The sequence below is a fragment of the Nipponia nippon genome, unplaced genomic scaffold (assembly GCF_047370975.1).
Source record: "Nipponia nippon isolate SJK-2023a ecotype South Korea unplaced genomic scaffold, ASM4737097v1 scaffold_37, whole genome shotgun sequence".
Taxonomy (NCBI): domain Eukaryota; kingdom Metazoa; phylum Chordata; class Aves; order Pelecaniformes; family Threskiornithidae; genus Nipponia; species Nipponia nippon.
This window is the reverse complement of record NW_028262355.1, coordinates 2,933,464-2,950,055: the sequence shown is the minus strand read 5'-3', so window position 1 is coordinate 2,950,055 and position 16,592 is coordinate 2,933,464. Positions and strand designations below refer to the sequence as shown.

General features: G+C 46.0%; 1 protein-coding gene across 18 annotated transcripts in view; it reads right to left on the bottom strand.

The window, feature by feature from the left end:
* Nucleotides 1–14,080, bottom strand: part of ZNF532 (zinc finger protein 532) — a 52,543-nt gene extending 38,463 nt beyond the window's left edge. For 5 of the 18 annotated variants that reach the window (XM_087772743.1, XM_087772744.1, XM_087772761.1 and 2 more), the window contains exons 1-2: nucleotides 12,819–13,018; nucleotides 12,564–12,724 (exon numbers count right to left, since the gene is read on the bottom strand). In XM_087772743.1, coding sequence (XP_087628869.1) covers nucleotides 12,564–12,724; nucleotides 12,819–12,823 — 166 coding nt within the window. In that variant the 5' untranslated portion in view covers nucleotides 12,824–13,018. Of the gene's footprint in view, nucleotides 1–7,856; nucleotides 8,076–8,951; nucleotides 9,036–10,772; nucleotides 10,883–11,331; nucleotides 11,537–11,701; nucleotides 12,542–12,563; nucleotides 12,761–12,818; nucleotides 13,019–13,058; nucleotides 13,433–13,480 lie in introns of those variants that run through there. The other 13 variants (XM_087772753.1, XM_087772751.1, XM_087772748.1 and 10 more) reach the window with 13 other exon arrangements.
* Nucleotides 14,081–16,592: the final 2,512 nt, after the last annotated feature.

Genomic DNA, 16,592 nt, shown 5'->3' with positions numbered 1-16,592 from the left:
TCTCCAAGCTCCTCGTATTAGCTCAGATAAGCAAGAAGCTACATGCCCGACGGCAGAAGCCACTTGCCAGTGGAAGCCACTTGCTAATGGAGAGGCATCCTACAACTTCAGTAGCTCGCTCCCTCCTCCTCTTAGCTCATTATCTTGAGCTCTGGAGAGAAACTACTGGCTGACCGTTGAATTCAGCCGTAACAATGCTAAGAAAAACTAATCAAGATGCATATATGTTTAAATACATATTTTTATGCATATTATTATCAACACAGGCAGCATTCTAACTGTTCCTCAGAAAAATGCAGTTTTTTAAAACGGCATAATCCCTTTGCTTGACAAAAACGTGTAAGACGTATTCATCAACACTGGCTAGCTGGAAGTCATTACGGAAGGGCAACTGAGGAAAATTTCTCAAGCATACTGGAATACACACAGACATTTCACATAATACCTTCAAATAAATATGTTAATAGTTTGGAAAATTGTTTACGTGGTCCACTTAATGGTTTTGTTACTTTGCCTAACTTATTAACTCCTTTTCATTACACCAAGTCCTTCTGCAGAGCTGAACTCAGCATGTGATGCCCTAGAAAATGAGTATACCATTGCAACTGATGAATTTACTCTCTTAATTAACTCATAATTCCTTTACTTAATGGACAATATATAGTAGCTTATCATGATAAGTGCTCATTATCAAGACTTCACTACTTTTGTAAAGCATATGGTTATAGTCCATACTTCTCAGACATAAGATTGTTTCATAATGCTGGTAATTCTGGTTTTATTGTGTATTTGTTTAATTATAAAATTTTAAAATCCATTTATTCAAAAGCAAGTTTCTAGCCCTCATGCACTTAAAACTAGTAATTGGGATAGAATGAACATGAAGATTTCAGAAAAGAGACTAGACAAGTAACCAGTACAGCTCAGCTCTCTTGCAGTATAATCAGAAGCTAACCCATCGCGTTCTGCACGTGTGGCAGCAGATGCCTTCCTATACCAAAGCAAGATGATTATCACACTTATGCACCGTTCTGCAGGCCTGGATTTTAGTCTACCCTCTGCCTGAAGGATTTCAAGATCCTGCAAAGGGCCACAATTACAAAGGCAGTTCTCTTAATAAATACGAACATACATACACACATTAATATCAAAATTACAAAGGAAGTTGTTATAAGAATTAAATGGAAAAGATTCCAGAGACCAAAGCGTATCAAATCCATGTAAAACCACACAAACAAAGCCTTAATTGACACAGTTTTTCATGATTTGAGATACTAATTATTTGCACTCTGATTGTGTACATTTGTCCATAGGTGTCTTTTTACTGTTATTATATACATTTGAAAAGAACTAGAAGGTCTTTCTAGTCTAAAACTTCCTTTGATTACATATGCTGGAGTTTAATTAACATTTAGCAATAGCAATGAATTAAGCAAAGGCCCACTTACACAGTATTTTATCCAAGTATGTTTAAGAGCAAAACTGCGTAGCAAAGGAGATACATTTGTCGTTTACTGAGAAACTTGGTTGGGCTAATTCCAAAACGGGAAAATACCTCAAAAGACTTCAGAGGTCTGCAAAGCTAAGATCATGAATTTATCCAGAGAGAGCACACTGCATAAAGCTGCAACTGTCTTTCAAGTGTATGCAGAAGGAACAACTCCTCTGCCCTACCAGAGCATGAGACTGGAATGGTTTCTTCTACATGACGGATCCAGAATTACTGCTGCCCTTATGAATAATCTCTCCCATTCTTCCAAGTTTTAAAGCAATCTAAGTTAAACAAAAAGGGACAAAAGACATGGCCAGTCTTGATAAACAAGTAAGCAAAGTTGTAACCTTTTTTTTTTTTTTTAAAGACATTTTATTAATCTCTTCCTCACTATTCTAATATACCCTTTGAAGATTCAGTATATAAACTATGTTTCTACCACAACTGCCAGGACTCTGGAGCCACACTCCTCCCTTTTTTTCCTCCAAAAACTTTTCAGTAACTCCTTCCCTTAAGGATAAAACTCCACCTTCTATCCAAGATCAAAATCAACCGACACCTTGGCTGCCAGACAAGCTGTTAGTCTATTCCCTCTCTAGGCCAACATGATGCCTGTAAACACTTCAGAACAGGAAATGAGGCAAGTTCTTGGTTCCCTAGGAAATCGTGATTTTCCAGGAACTGGAACTTCTTTGAGAACTGCTTTTAAAGTGCTGAGAGCAAAGCTCAGTGCCTCCAAAGAGACACACACCGGTGTAAAAACCTAGCATCAGAGGGCTGCCATTAAGATGATCTTCAGCATTGAACTGAGAAACAGTCCACAGGGTGTGCAACCAAGGATACATTCCTCAGACTAAACAGGCAAAAGCATACTTAAAAGAAACAACCTGCAAGACCCCTAGCTCCTCAAACATCTTTGTCCGAAAAAAAATTTTTTCATTTTTAGTTTAGTCTAAATAATAGAAACAAAATTCACCTGAAAACACGGGAATGCTAACTTGAAGCATATATTACGAAGAACAATAGATAGCCGACACAATAAATTAAACACCCCTAATTTTGTGGGTACTCACATAAAGAATCAGCTCTTAGATGTGTTGACTGTGTCCAAAGTACTATTTCATTTTCAGATGACAGTCTCCCTTTGTAACCTCCCTTTTCCTTCCGGCAGACTCGTTCCATTTCCCGCCTCTCCACCTGGCTCTCTGCTGACGTTTACCAGGGGAACACCAGGCAAAGCCTATCGCTTTTGTTGTAAGATCTGCAACCTTTAGGGTGCTTGAATTACTTGAGAAAAGTTATTAATTAAAGAAAACCAGTTTCTTTAAAAATTCAAGCACTACTTCGCTTACTGATTATGCAATGATAAAAGTAAACAGAAAGGAAAAAAATTCTGGATATGGCCAACAGGAATTGCACAGCTAGAGAGCCACGGAGCAGTGAGGTGCAATGCTTCTGGGTTCTGGTTTTTTGATGGTGGGTGATAGGACTTCTGGGAAGATACCAGGGAGTCTTAAAAACTTAAGATAGCAGACTCTGAATATACTTACTTCATGATGTCCATTAACCTCTTCGGTGACAACATCCACCCCTATGTGTGCATCAGTATCTTAATCAGACGTTAAGTTGCAAATTAAGTTCTGGAGAATGAACCGAGATTGTTTTGTTTGTGTTGATGCTTTGTTGAAAGCATGCATGCATGGCTTTCCAGATTCTCCTTTCTTTGGAAACGCATCTCCTGAAGTAAGTGCTTCCCATGAACAGCATGAAGAAAATGGCACAGGTTTTTAGCCAAAGGAAGATACCCCTTGACTGTTCCACCGTCTTACTTTTCCCAGTTAGCCTTTTTACTCCAGTTGATCTGGTAACACATTCCAGTGAAGCACTCACTTGGGTAATTACATCAAAACAAGAACCAGTCCATGAGAACTCTCTACTGATAGTGGAAGAAGTAAGCAGGACAAGAATTTGACGCTACACCCACGAGAAATAGTTAAATTCTTGTAAACCTTTTGGGGCCTTCATATCCTGGCTGTTAAGATGGAAAGCCTAAGGATGTATCCAAAGATTTTAAAAGGCTGATCTCCAGAAAAAGGGGAAAACATCTTCAAGATGCAGTGCATCCGGGAGCTTCTGCCCTATTATCAGGGATTCCAGAGACCATTTTGAAACACCGCTTTCTTACAGCAACTATTTGTGTAGATGTGAGGAAGGCTCAAATATGCAATGACAGAAATATCAACCAAAGAAATAGCAGGGCTTAGAAGTAAATAGCTGCTTCTGAAGGATCAATAAAGGCAGTTTTGTTTTACTACATGGAATTTTTGTCACTCCTCCTCAAGCCTTGTGTCTATACCCGTTCCAGGTGGAGGGACTCCAGCCACGTGAGGAAAAACAAACCAACCTACCCTTTCGTGTACTCTGTCAAGGTGGGGGGGGACAGAGAAACACACAGGAGAAAACGTTTTTTTCTCACTTTCTAAATATGATTTATCTTGTAGCTTGGGCTTTAGGACAGCTGCAGATGGGGCACAGTATTCTCCAAAAGACCAAGCTGCCTATAAATTGCTGCTGAAATTTAAAAGGTACTTTTTGGCATAAAGCTAAGCAATTGTAAACACTCAAACCAGACTTGTTTTGGGGAACTTCACAGCCTAATGAAGACAAGAAAAGAGAATCATCTGGCAGCTCCCAGACAGGATCTATCTCCAAACCACTCAAACTTCTGATTTTTGTCTGTCAGGTACAAGAACAACTTTGAGCTTTCAGGCCTAGCAATGACAAATAATCCTCTTCCCTTTCCAATACTTTTCCAATTAATATTCTCTACGCTTGAAGGCTTCTACTATTGTTTCTGGATCACAAGCATGGTCTTACATGCTCAATTTTTATTCTTTTATTTCATCATTAACCTTTAAAGAACTGACCAACTCTTCCTCCTTGACACTCACCCTCCTGCTCATCCAAATCTTGACTGCTCAACCACAAGTCTGGTGACTCTCTGCAATTGCTTTAACTGTCTGTACTAGCCCTGTCTTCTCTACCGCATTAAATTTAAATTCCTACCCTTTGCCTTCAAATCCCACATAACTGTCTAAACTTACAATATATAACTCCACGCTTTTGTTCAAACAACTACTCAACTCAAGCTTCCCTCAGCAGCAAGTCTGTTTATTATTTAAGGAAATAGGAAAAAACCCAACTTTAATTTTCCTCTACCTATGGAATTCATGTTCTTGTGACTAGATTCCTTTACCTTCCCTAAACTCTTCCTACAGTTTTTACCTCCATTTGTACTATGTACAGTTGTGGACTGTACACTCCTTAGGGCAGAGACTTTTTCCTTTGTATGTTCTTCAAAGACAATCAGTGTTCCTTTCAGTACTGTGAAAACAAGAGCATTGAGACACCACTTTTCAGTGCCTAGCACATGGTAACGTCTTGATTCTGGAAGAACACTTCTGGTATAGCCATATATAATCATTGTTCTGTTATTGTTAGACTGGTATAAATTCCCAGTTAGACACACTATTCCAGAACAAAATTCTGATAATCTGGTATAATTACTCCGCTGCTAAACATGCGTAATGATGCCTAAATACCATCATGCTCATTCTGGAACAAAATGCCTACGCAGGGAGTAATACCAGCCTAACCAGCATAAAAGCTTTTTTTTTTTTTTAATTTCTGTATTGTTATGCCAAGAAATTTCATCAGGTAGAGAAGACTTAAGTGATTCAATCAGAACTGCAGTAATACATATCCTAGCACTAGGCAAACATCAGCCTAATACACAGATTATGAGCAGCTCATTAGTTATTAAACACGTATTAGTAATCACAACTAACATTTCTGATTATTTACTTTGAAAGCTACGTATCTGAAAGACAGACAAAAGCAATATGCTAATTCAACCACCAAACCTTCTTCAGGAAATGAGAACCACATCTCAAATCACAACTTGGTGTGGTTTGAAATACTCAGCAGGCAAGCAGGATACGCAAGAGGCCGCTTTAACCACAATCAGCAATGCCTATCATATTCACATAAAATACAGGTTCCTTTTCACTTATCAAAGGTCCCATGACTTGTTACTGTTGCAAAACTCAGACAGATTCCTGCTTCCAGAAATACAGCTTTCGTAATAGGCAGCATTTTGATTTCTTAGGAGAAAGGTCTCATTTACCATCCACAGTACCAATAAGGTCACGCCAGTCCTTATGTAAACATCTTTGTGAAGTATGGGGTGCTTTACAGTTAAAATTCAAGCAATCTGATATTTCAACATTATACACCGTATCTATCTGCCTTTAAAAAAAAAAAAAGGAAAATCCAATTTGTCTCCATGCATGAGCCTCAATGAGTAAGAGAAAGCGGAATTTGCACTTCTGGTTTTCAAAGAGAACATTCTACCAATTTTCCTCCTTCCTCCTCCCCCTCAAAAAAGCTTTGGAGGATAAGTATTTCAAGTATTAAAATTTGTAGCTTTTTTTTTTTTTTTACTCAATGCAGTAACCTTGCTGTTGACAGTTTCAGAAGAATTTCAAGATTCATTCTTTACTAGCCCAAAGAAGTTTTCAACAGGCATTACACAGAATTTCAGAATAGCTGAGGTTGAAAGGGACCTCTGGAAGTCCCAACTTCTTTGCTCAAAGCAGGGAGAGCTACAGCAGGACCCTCAGGATGCTGTCCAGTCAGGTTTTGAGTATTTCCAAAGATGGAGACCCCAAAACCTCTCAAGGCAACAGGTTCCAGCATTTCACCACCCTCACAGTAAAAAGGATTTAAACCATTAATTAGCATTCAGGCCTACTCACATTCACTTCCCTTACCACCGGCTTACGAAAACATCTAAATGCATTTTTAGAGCGCACCATCAAACGGAAGGAAGCTATGGGAGCTTATCGCATCGCTGCCCATATGCTGCTGGTGCAGAGCACAATCCCAGCTCACGCCGCGGTCAGGTAGGACATTTTGGAACCGGGACAGGGTAAGAAGCTACACAAAGCTCAGCTAGTGGTTGTGATTTACAAGGCTGTCTCTGCGGCCTGTTTCCACAGCAGGCGGTACCAGTTCACGTTTGACTTTGATCTACTTTCATGCGAGCTGTACAATTAAGATGCTATAAACAAATCTGGATGCCGTAAGGAGGAAAAAAAAACTTGAATGCTAACCTTTCTCAACTATTAATCCAAAATATTGTTCAGTATTATACACAAAAGACAGTATAATTTTAGAATAAGTGCTAAACTATTTACAAAACGATAACAAATTATTTAACTAACCCACTCCTCCACTCATTTTACTTTTATTCATCTAATTCTAGAATACCGCAAAAGCCTGTTAATCCATACACTGGCTGCAAGAGTTGTTTTAAACTAGCAAACGCTGCAAACAAACAAGCAATAAACCCACCAAAGTCAATGTCCTACCGAGTGTATTCTGTTGATTTGAATAAAAGTGCAGTTTGGTTGTAATTCTTTACAATATTTTTAACTTTCCAATTCAAGAGTGTCTTCCATACAAATTTTGGAAGTTCAGCATCACGTACACCAGGAATGAAAGCAATGGTAGCAAATGACATTTGGGATAGCAGAAAAATGGAAATCATGGAAAAAAATCACAAAGATATTGAATGGCACTTGCATGGTGTTCACGGTGTAGTGCTATAACCTGGCACGGAGAGAGACCTACAGTGCATGTGTGGGCACACTGTCTTTTCCTGGTAAACAAAATAATTTGGGAGTTCCCAGAGCCATGAGGATGATACTTATCCCCACGCACAGAATGCAGATGCAGTTGCAGCCAGACTAAAACTTGAGAATTTATGTTGCCTTGTTTGCTGTTAATTCATACAGGCAAAAGTTTTTCCAATTGGTTTGACCATGGATTCAGGTTTAGAGCCTTAGGAATACAAGATATCTGCAGAGGAGTCTCTTATTCAGTCTTTAATGTGAGGTATGGCAAATTTCTATTTGTGCTTATCGCTTAGCTAAGTTTTGCAATTATGACTTACCAAGCCAGGTCAAACCAACAAGCAAGATATCCTCAAAAGGAGCTTGAGTTGTTTTACAACTGTAAGCATGTTACCACCATTTTCAAAACATAGCCATCCCTGTAACTGACTGTAAAAGAGCGGATAATTGTCTTTGTCCTCTTTTCTACTATATCCTGCATGTGATTATGGATCCTCCTTATCTGACCTGTTAAAAGATGAGTCCTTTTCCCCTGCAATAGGTATAACTAAGTAAAGACAGTTCTTGAGAATTTTTGTTTGTTTTCTTAAGCAAATTTCCACGGTTTTTTTTTTTTTTGACAGCCAAAATAGAATTACTTGCAGTTTACAACTCCTTAGAAGCCTCACCTTGTAGTCTAATGCCTCCATTTTTAAACTTCCTTATTTTTTTTGCAAAATGGGTATCTCAAGTTCTCTTTGGGTAAGAGAAAGCAGGAAGGGAAAGAGAAGGGCCATCTTCTGAGGTCTGTCCACTTCCTCTTCTCACACCACCACTGAACCACCTCCGGCACCGTTTAAAGAGCACCACATGCAGCTGGTTCAAAGTTCACTATTATCAGCCTTTGGCTGGCAAAAAGAACAGGGATATTTCCACACATGAGCAAGCTGTCTCCTTTCCCACACGATACGGAGCTGGACAGATCATCTCTATCTACAGCTGGCCAAATGAAAACTACCTCTATTTACCAAGAGATCCAGTCAAGGTTTTGGGCCTAGCTACTTCCCGAATTTCTCCTAAAATGGAGATGAGTTCATGAAAAGCAGGTAAATCCCCATACTGTTCTTTTTGCACTCTACTTAAAAATGAATTATAAAAATGGTTTAATTTTGTACTTCTATATGTAAAATGGGCAGGGACAGTAACACGTGAATAATTTGTACGTGCAACAATAATGACCAGAATTTTGAGATTCCCGATTTAATGTAAATTTGAATCACATTCTAAATGGCACTTGCTTCCTGCCGATTTCCTTTAATGTACTTTTTTTAAGTGGGTGGCAATTCTTGCTCAAAAACAGCGTGAAGCAGCTGCAGGCAATCTCAGCGAGAGCACTCCAAGTCAGGCAGGGCCCGCCTGTGCAACACTAGCAACAAACAGGCCCTAAAACATTAGGGTCGAGTTTTACGTTTTTTTAAACATACATTCCCGGCAACCTGTATGCATATTTATATTTTAACACACATTCATACTTCTAAGAAAACCGAAGTTAGTTAATTCATTCAAAAGAGGACTGGAACGTGATAAATCGTTAGCCTTATTGTCAAGATCAAATACCTGAGACAAGCCACAATGCAAAATGAGATCATGATTGCTGATACAGAGGACCAACCCTCCAGCATTAAGCAGCATTTTCTGCTGGAAAGCTGGCCTACGTGCAAAATCAGTTATCTCCTGGTGAAGAGCATTTACAAATATTATTAGACTGAAAAAATAAAACTCACCAAGTACACTGCGGACTCCAGGATCTATTCAGGTTTCCCATCTTACAGCCTACAAAAATCCCTGCAAATTCAAAACCTCCTTTGCTAAAAATAAAAATTCATAGTACAGATCGTGTTCAAAAATCCAAACAAAACAGATACATTGAATTTTGTGACAATCCAAGAACTTACAATTTTAAAACTGCTTACTATTCTGGTAGAAAGAAAAAAAAATCTAAAAGGTGTTCTCATGTAACACATGAATTTTAGCTGACACTTGGAAAAGAACACGCATCATCAGCAGCAATAGATACTATTCCTATCATGCAACAAGAATTCATGTTTGCAAGCATAATTTTGCTACAGATGTCAAATACAGTCAAATATAGAACCTCTGCATCCAAATTATGAAAAATATGAACAGAAATCAGGACAGTGATCTGTTAGGCATTTTGCTCCACCACGCACGCTATTTACTGCCCTATCAAATCTGAGAAACAACACATTGTAGCTGCATTAAAACCCACAAAACCATAATTTCAGGCTAAACATTAGCATGCTGTTTTCACTTTTCTACAATTAATATCTAAATACCTTACGTAATCTACTGCAGTCAGAAATAAAAAGGTTCCCTTGTATTGTCACTCTCTGATGCAGGCACCCTGCCTATCATCAGCCACCATACAACTTACCCAATATCCACAACCTCTCAAGGCTTTTAAGACTGTCTACTTTATTCTGCTGAGCACAGAGGAAAAGACCCTCATTTCACACTAGAACAGAACATTTTCAATGTTTTGCCTCCATATTTATCTTGATTGTAGATTACCAAACCAGCTAACACAGCCAGGACTGGTCAGATTTTTTTAAAAATCATACTGGTTAAGATTCTAGAGTTGCTGATTTCCTGTTATAGGAAGTAACAGTTCTAGCAAAAGAATCCCCAAGGCAAAATGTTTAGTGTTCCAATGTGTAAGCTCTAACAGCCTTTGTTCTTCCCTTTGCTATATTCGTTACTGCTTTCTTCTCTCTCCCCCTCTCCCTCTCTCTGAATCCTTCAGCTTTCACTATAAGATACAAATGCCAGCTCAAATCTAAGTACACATTTATTTTTTAGATGAGAGAGAGAAAAAAAAAAATCCTATCCATTATCCATTGCTTTGAGTTAAAAGTAGTCATCCCTCAGGAGCTGATGCACTGCCCATCCGGTTTCCTATTCTTATTTCATTACTGCACAATATTATAAGTCATGCCACTAATAACCCACTGGAGCTCCATCAAACCTCTAAAATACATCTTTCCACTTGGCTGCTGCAAAATCCTCCCTGGGTTACAGTTTAAGAAACACCATCCATACTATTTATATGTTTTTTTCTATATAGGCTATATCAAGTACATGTTTAACACTGAAGACCTTAATTCAGAAGTAAGTATTGGGTTACTCAGATATGGCCAAACAAGCAACCTTTAAATAATTAGACAGCAAATTCTTAATGTGTAATGCTGTAATACAACACAGAACAGTTCACTGCCATGTGGTCCACAATTTATGACTGTCACTCAGAGGCCTATTCCATAGCACTACATTGTGAAAAAATGTATATCTGGACAGAAGATATTTCCATGAAAATACCATATTTAGCCAAGATATCAGTAAGTCTTTACAAATAATAGCTTTAATCCTATTAAAACTGGAGGATGTTAATAGCACTTCTTTAGTAACACTTAAACAATTGTCTCCTTACTACCGTGCCAAGTGTGCAACCAGGAGCCAGATTCACTTTTCACATACGTGTACCTTCATGCTATTGTTATATTCATACCCAAAACACCACATCTCACCTGGTGAACCTTGACCTTTGAAAGATTTTTTTAGCCAATGCTCAGTTACTGCCACAGATGCATTACCTCTGCAAATATGAAAGGGTTAAAGGCAGCCCCAATCAATAGGCCTACAAGGAAGAAAAAAAAAAAAAAAAAAGGGAAAACTAGTATGCCTTACAGCATCTTTGCAATGCTTTTATGCACAATTCTACAACAATATTGTTTCCTTTTGGCCTTACAGAAAGGCACAGCAGCCCCCCCCCCCCAACGTCTCCTAAAGAAGAAAACCACAAGACAGCACCCTGTAAATAAAACAGCATGCAAAGCAGCATTCTTCAGTCACAAGCATAACTACAATTACAAATCATTCAATCAATTTTATTTAGTTTAGTTTTAAAATAGACTGCATAACCAGTGTCCCACCCTTGCAAAGCAAAAATATTTTAATAAGGGTCATAAATCTCAGCTCTTGCCCATTCCTTAAGCATAAAAAGGCACGAAAAGCCAAAGTAATCTCAGTTACTGCAAATATGTACATTTATATACAGAATCCTTTATGACTATATTAGCCACATACCAGTGCTGTGTGTCTAAAGTGTGCATTCACATACTGTTTTGGGATGGTATCTTTCTGCAAGCTCCTCTGCTTTTGGCTGCCATGAAGGGAGGAAGCTATCCCACTGTAGTAGCTCAGTGACTGCATTGTGTTCAGGAGCTGATCTGCCTCAAACCAGTTCCAGCCGGTTCTGGTCACCCTACATAAAAAGCTATGGCAACCCTCGCTGAGTTGCCAACAAGTCCCTGAAAATCGCAGGGGCTCCTCTTTTTTCTGTGGTGGTGGGGACGGCCGCAGCCCTGTCCCTCTGCTCCCCTCGTGCCCGGCCCACGCAGCCCCCTTGCTCCCCAGTGCCGCCCCACACGCTCCCTTCCTCTCCTCCCCCACTTACCTCCCACAACCTGGCTGAAAGCTGTGAGTGTGTGCGTGCCTGTCTGTAGCTAACAAAGAGACCGCAATAAAAATCCTCATAGGATCTCTCTTGCAGCACCAGGCAGGCTCGGCCACAGCACTGGGAGACAGACTGCTAACCAAGGACTGCTCCCCCCTCTGCTCCCCACAGCACAAGGGGTGGCTGCTGAGCAACGTCACATCTGCCCCCTCATGCCCACGGCCGTGGGGTGGCCCGTCAAGGTCTTCTCCTGTCCGCCCTCCCCACTCCTCGCTGCATCTGGGGCCGCTCGAATGGCATTTTCTCTTTTCTGCACAGCGTAACTACAAAGATTACCCACACACGCACCTCCCTCCCCTCAAGAAATCCATTTCCGCAGCAGCGAGATGCCTGCAAAATAGTTCCTTTGCCCCCTCCTAGCAGCACCGGCTTGGCTGCTGAGCTGATTTTTTTTTTTTTTTTTTTTTTTTGCTATTCAACTATCCTTGAGGCACTGAAAAGCAGCAAGCTGCAGACCCACGCCTGACCAGCCCCCCCGCCTTTCCACATCCACAGCTGTGGGGGAGGCCGGGACGCAGCTCTGCGCAGCCTGCTCGGCTCCCACCCCGCAAAGATGGCTGCTGCTCACAGCCGCTTGCTCGGCCCCACATCTCTCTCTGGGGCAACTCCTCACGAAGGTCACGACTCCCTACGGTGCCAACGTCCCTCCAGAGGCGGGCTCCGCGCCCGCCTTTGCCCATGGCAGCTTTGCTCCTAGCCCGCTCCCCCTTTTTTCTCTGCCACCAAGGGCCTTCCTCCTGTGTGGCTGGCAGGCACCCCAAATCGAGACATCGTTCGCCCCGCTCCTCTTTTGGCTACTCACCCTTGCACTGGTACAACCAGTAACTACCTCCGCCTACGCGCCAAGCCCCATCCTCTCCGGGATCTGCCGTGAGATGGCTCTTCAGCGAGGCTTTCCTCCCAGCCAGCTGCCAGGCTAGGCTACACCAACCAGCCCCTCTGCTCTCCGGGCTGCACCTGTAACTGTTAGCAGAGGTCTCGGGCACAACCCTTCACCCCCCCTTCCCCTGCGGAGAGCGCCGAGATCTGGCACTTTCTCCGCATCCCTCATCCCCACCCCATTCTGGGGAAACGACCATGTTCTTCCGCTGCCTCAGCCCCGTCTCCTCTGCACAGGCGGCTCCAGCCGGCCCTCCCTCAGCCCCTCGGCCCGGGCGGGCTGCTCCCGCCTCTGCGGGCCGCCGCGGCCCCGGGCACCTCGCTGACGGACCGCGGCCCCCTCCCCTCAGCGCGGCGCCCGCGCCACCCCCCGCTGGGCCCGCTCGGTAGTCGCTCCCCGGCCCGGGGTCGGCCCTACCGAGCGGGCCCTGCCGAGCCCGGCCCGGCGCCGAGCCCCGGGCGGGAGGAACGGCCCCCGCTACGCGGGGGGACGCCCGGGGAGGGGAGGCCGCGGCCCCTCCGCCGGCGGGGAGAGCGGGGGAAGGGGGGAGGCGGCGGGACGGCCACGTCCGAGCGATCCCCCCCCCCCACCGCCGCCGCGCCGAGCCGGCCCGAAGCCGCCGCTGCTCGGGTGGCCGCGGGGCTCCGGCGGCCGCCGCCCTCGCGGCGCCCCGGCCCCGCAGCGGCCCGAGCCGCGCCGAGCCGAGCAGGCCCCGGCAGGCCGCTCCACCGCAGCCTGCCCGCGGCGCGGCGGGGCCTGCGCGCAGGCGAGGCGGGAGCCGGGCCGGGAGGAAGGCGACCCCCACCGCATGCAAACTCCGCACCCCCATGCAAACACACCTGCTGCGGCCCCGCGGCCCGGCCGCGGCTGCGGCTGCTCCGGCCGGCGGCCTCAGGCGGGCATGGCTAAGGTCCGCGCTGCCTCGGCCGCCCGCGGAGCGGCCTGGCTAAGAGATGGTGGAACATAATGGCAGGGAGGCTCTGCCGGGACTGAGGAGAAGGTGGGGGTGGGGGTGCCTCGGCTTGCACAGATGGGGGAGACGCTCCCGTGTGATTCCGTGTGAAACGGCTCCCTGGAGTGTGCCGGGGGCGGGGAGGGCTGCGCTGCCGCCGAGCGCTGCGCGGGCAGGCGCCGGGGCCGGGGCCGGGCAGGTCGCGGCCTCCCGCAGCCCGGGGGGCGGGGGGGTCCCCGCTCCGCCGCTGGCGCCCGCCGAGCCGCGGCGGCCGGGGAATCCCGCCCCGGAGGGCAGCGAGCGGTGCCGGCGGGCGCTCGGGCAGGGCCGCGCCGGCGGGCCGGTTCCGATCCCTCCCCCGGGGCTTCACCGCGGCCCTGCCGGCGGGGACGGGGCAGGCCCGCCGCGACGCCGCCGGCGGCCCCGGGCCCGCCGTGCCCGCGGGAGGCCCTGCCCGGAGCCGGGCCCCGGCGGCGGGGTTCCCCGTTCCGCGGGCGCGGCAGGCCCGGCGGCGCAGCGGGGGCCGAGCCGCAGCGGGGGCAGGGCTGCCGGCCGGCGGCGGGGGTGCCTCCCGCCGGGCCCCCTGGCCAGCGTTGCCGGCTCCGGGTCGGAGAGGAGGGGCGGGCGGCACCCTGTCGAATCGGACGTCTGACCGCTCCCGGCGGGGCTCTGCCGCCCGGCTGCTGCGGCGGCGGCGGGGCCGCGACGCCGTTCCCGCGGGGTGGCTGGCTGGCGGCGAGGGCCGGGGCCGGGGCGGGCGGCCGCCTGCCCGCCGCCGCTTCAGCCGCCCGAGCCCGCAGGGGTCGCGGCCTGCGACGGGGTCCCGTGTCGGTGCTGTCGCACCTCGCCAGAAGAGATCAGCATGAAAGGATTGGGCCCTTCCTGGCGATAGTTTGGCGGTTTCGGCTGTCACCTCTTGCGTACTGCCTTTCTTCCTGCCATGGGACAGTGCAGTTTACACGTGTGCAGCATCGTTTCTAGAATTTACGGTTTCACATGCGAATCACATTATTGGATCATACCAATGGCTTTGAATATGTAACACCCATCTCAAGTTGACGCTGTAAGCTTGGTTTTTTACAGACTGTGTAGGCAATAACTGCGCATTCTGGTTGAAGTAGCCATGTTTCATTGCTGTTGGTGGGGCGGCAGGGCCCACCGCGGTACCACTGAGGCGGCTCCTGACGGGAGGAGGCCCCACCGGGAGCGGTGCCGACAGGCGTGGACCGCGCGGACCCACACCCTGCCTGCTCGCACCCCAGCAGACGGGACCTCACCGGGGACGAATTCTGACTTGTTCCAATGAACCAACGCAGCAAACTGCTCCATTGCCCACTGTGGCAATCAGAGAGTCTGACAAGTTTATGGAATTGGAGTATGATAAATTGACTTGGTAATTTATCTAAAAACTAACTGGATTTGTGTTCTGCGCTGGTTTTAATGTTCAAGAAGGGCCATGAAATTCAGCTTGCGCAAGCCTAGGGCTCATCCTGCAAGTGACTTGTAGAATTAGGCCATAATATTTACAACACCCTGTTTCTTCCCAATTAACTAGTAAACTGATTTGATAAAAAAAGTGAAAACTACAGTCTGTTTTCTTACATTGCATTTCTGTCGTCGGCTTGCGTATTCGTATAAAGAAGATGGCAGCTGCGACTACTACTTTTGTATTAATATCTGAAATGTTAATTGATTTCACAGTTTATACATGGCATAAAGGTCCCCGTGCATGCTGTCTTTCAGACAGATTTACTTGTTTTCCTTCCAGCCAGGTGTCCTTGACATCTCCATGGCAGAAAAAGTCTGTCACCCTAAGTATTTGACTTTCAAAAAATAAAATGAAGAGAATTTTAAGTATCATTGACAAGTGGTGCCAGGCTGACAGCTCTTCTCCAATGGCTTTTTCATTCAAACACACAACGTAACAGGCAAGTGCAGTGCAAGTGTCCCTACAGAGTCACTGCTGCTTTGTGAGGCTTCGGTAGGTTTTTTAGCATGTTGACCTTACACCTTGGATCCGAGATGTAGTCCTTAAGTCACCTCAGGAGTGTTGTGACTCTGCAGGTGAAGCTGTTCCGGTTCGCCGCTGGGGAGGCAACGGCGGTTTTAGGTTGCTCCAGCATTTCCAGAGGTGGGAACTGGAGTCCCTCGCTTCATCCTGCCTCAGCAGCCGGGGCTGTGCAGGGATGTACCTTCTGCAGAGAGCGCAGGAGAGTTTGGGTTCCCCACAGCTGCTGAATCGTCACCCTTGAAGTCTCCATCCGAAAGGACTTCCTTACCGTGTTGCAACCAGCTAGAAGCACCGTATGGCGGCCCCTCTCTGTGGGTGGAGGAGGAGAGGACCCCGAGGATGGCTCGGACGAGGAGGGAGGGCTGGGAGAGCCTGTGCCGTGGCAGCGAGGTGCCCTGGCTGCAAGCAGTTGCTGGCAGCACACAGAGTTCACAACCCAGATTAGACTGGGACTTGCTCTTCTGTATCAGATGACGAGTGACCAAAATAGAGGTCCCGTTCGCCCCGCCGGACACTATGCCCTATAATCCTCAGAACCAGTGGCGGAAGCAATTACTGGTTTTTAAGATGATTCTTGGCGGTAGCCAGGAGCAAAGCCTCTGACACCGCTGTCCTCGCGATGGGGAGCCCCAGTCAAGACAAATGAAACCGTCAGCGTATTCCTTCCACTTCCACTCCAGAGGAGCACTGGGACGGGATCGCCCGGCCACCTGCGCCGTCGGAGCAGTGACCTTTGCCCTCGCATACCACGTATTTCGTTCTCCAGGAACTGTGAATCTTTAACCCCACCTTTTCCCGAAGAAAGGCCTCCAGTGCAGCCTGCTGTTACTTCTCAGCAGTCGGCAAGGAGTGCTGCCAATTAAAAACATTTTCCCTTTGATGCTGCAGCGAATGCTTAACTTGTGTGCAATAATAACTTCTTAATTGTTTAACTTCTTAAGGATGTTAAGGCTCTTGAAACCCAGAACTCTAAAACGTGGTGTATCCA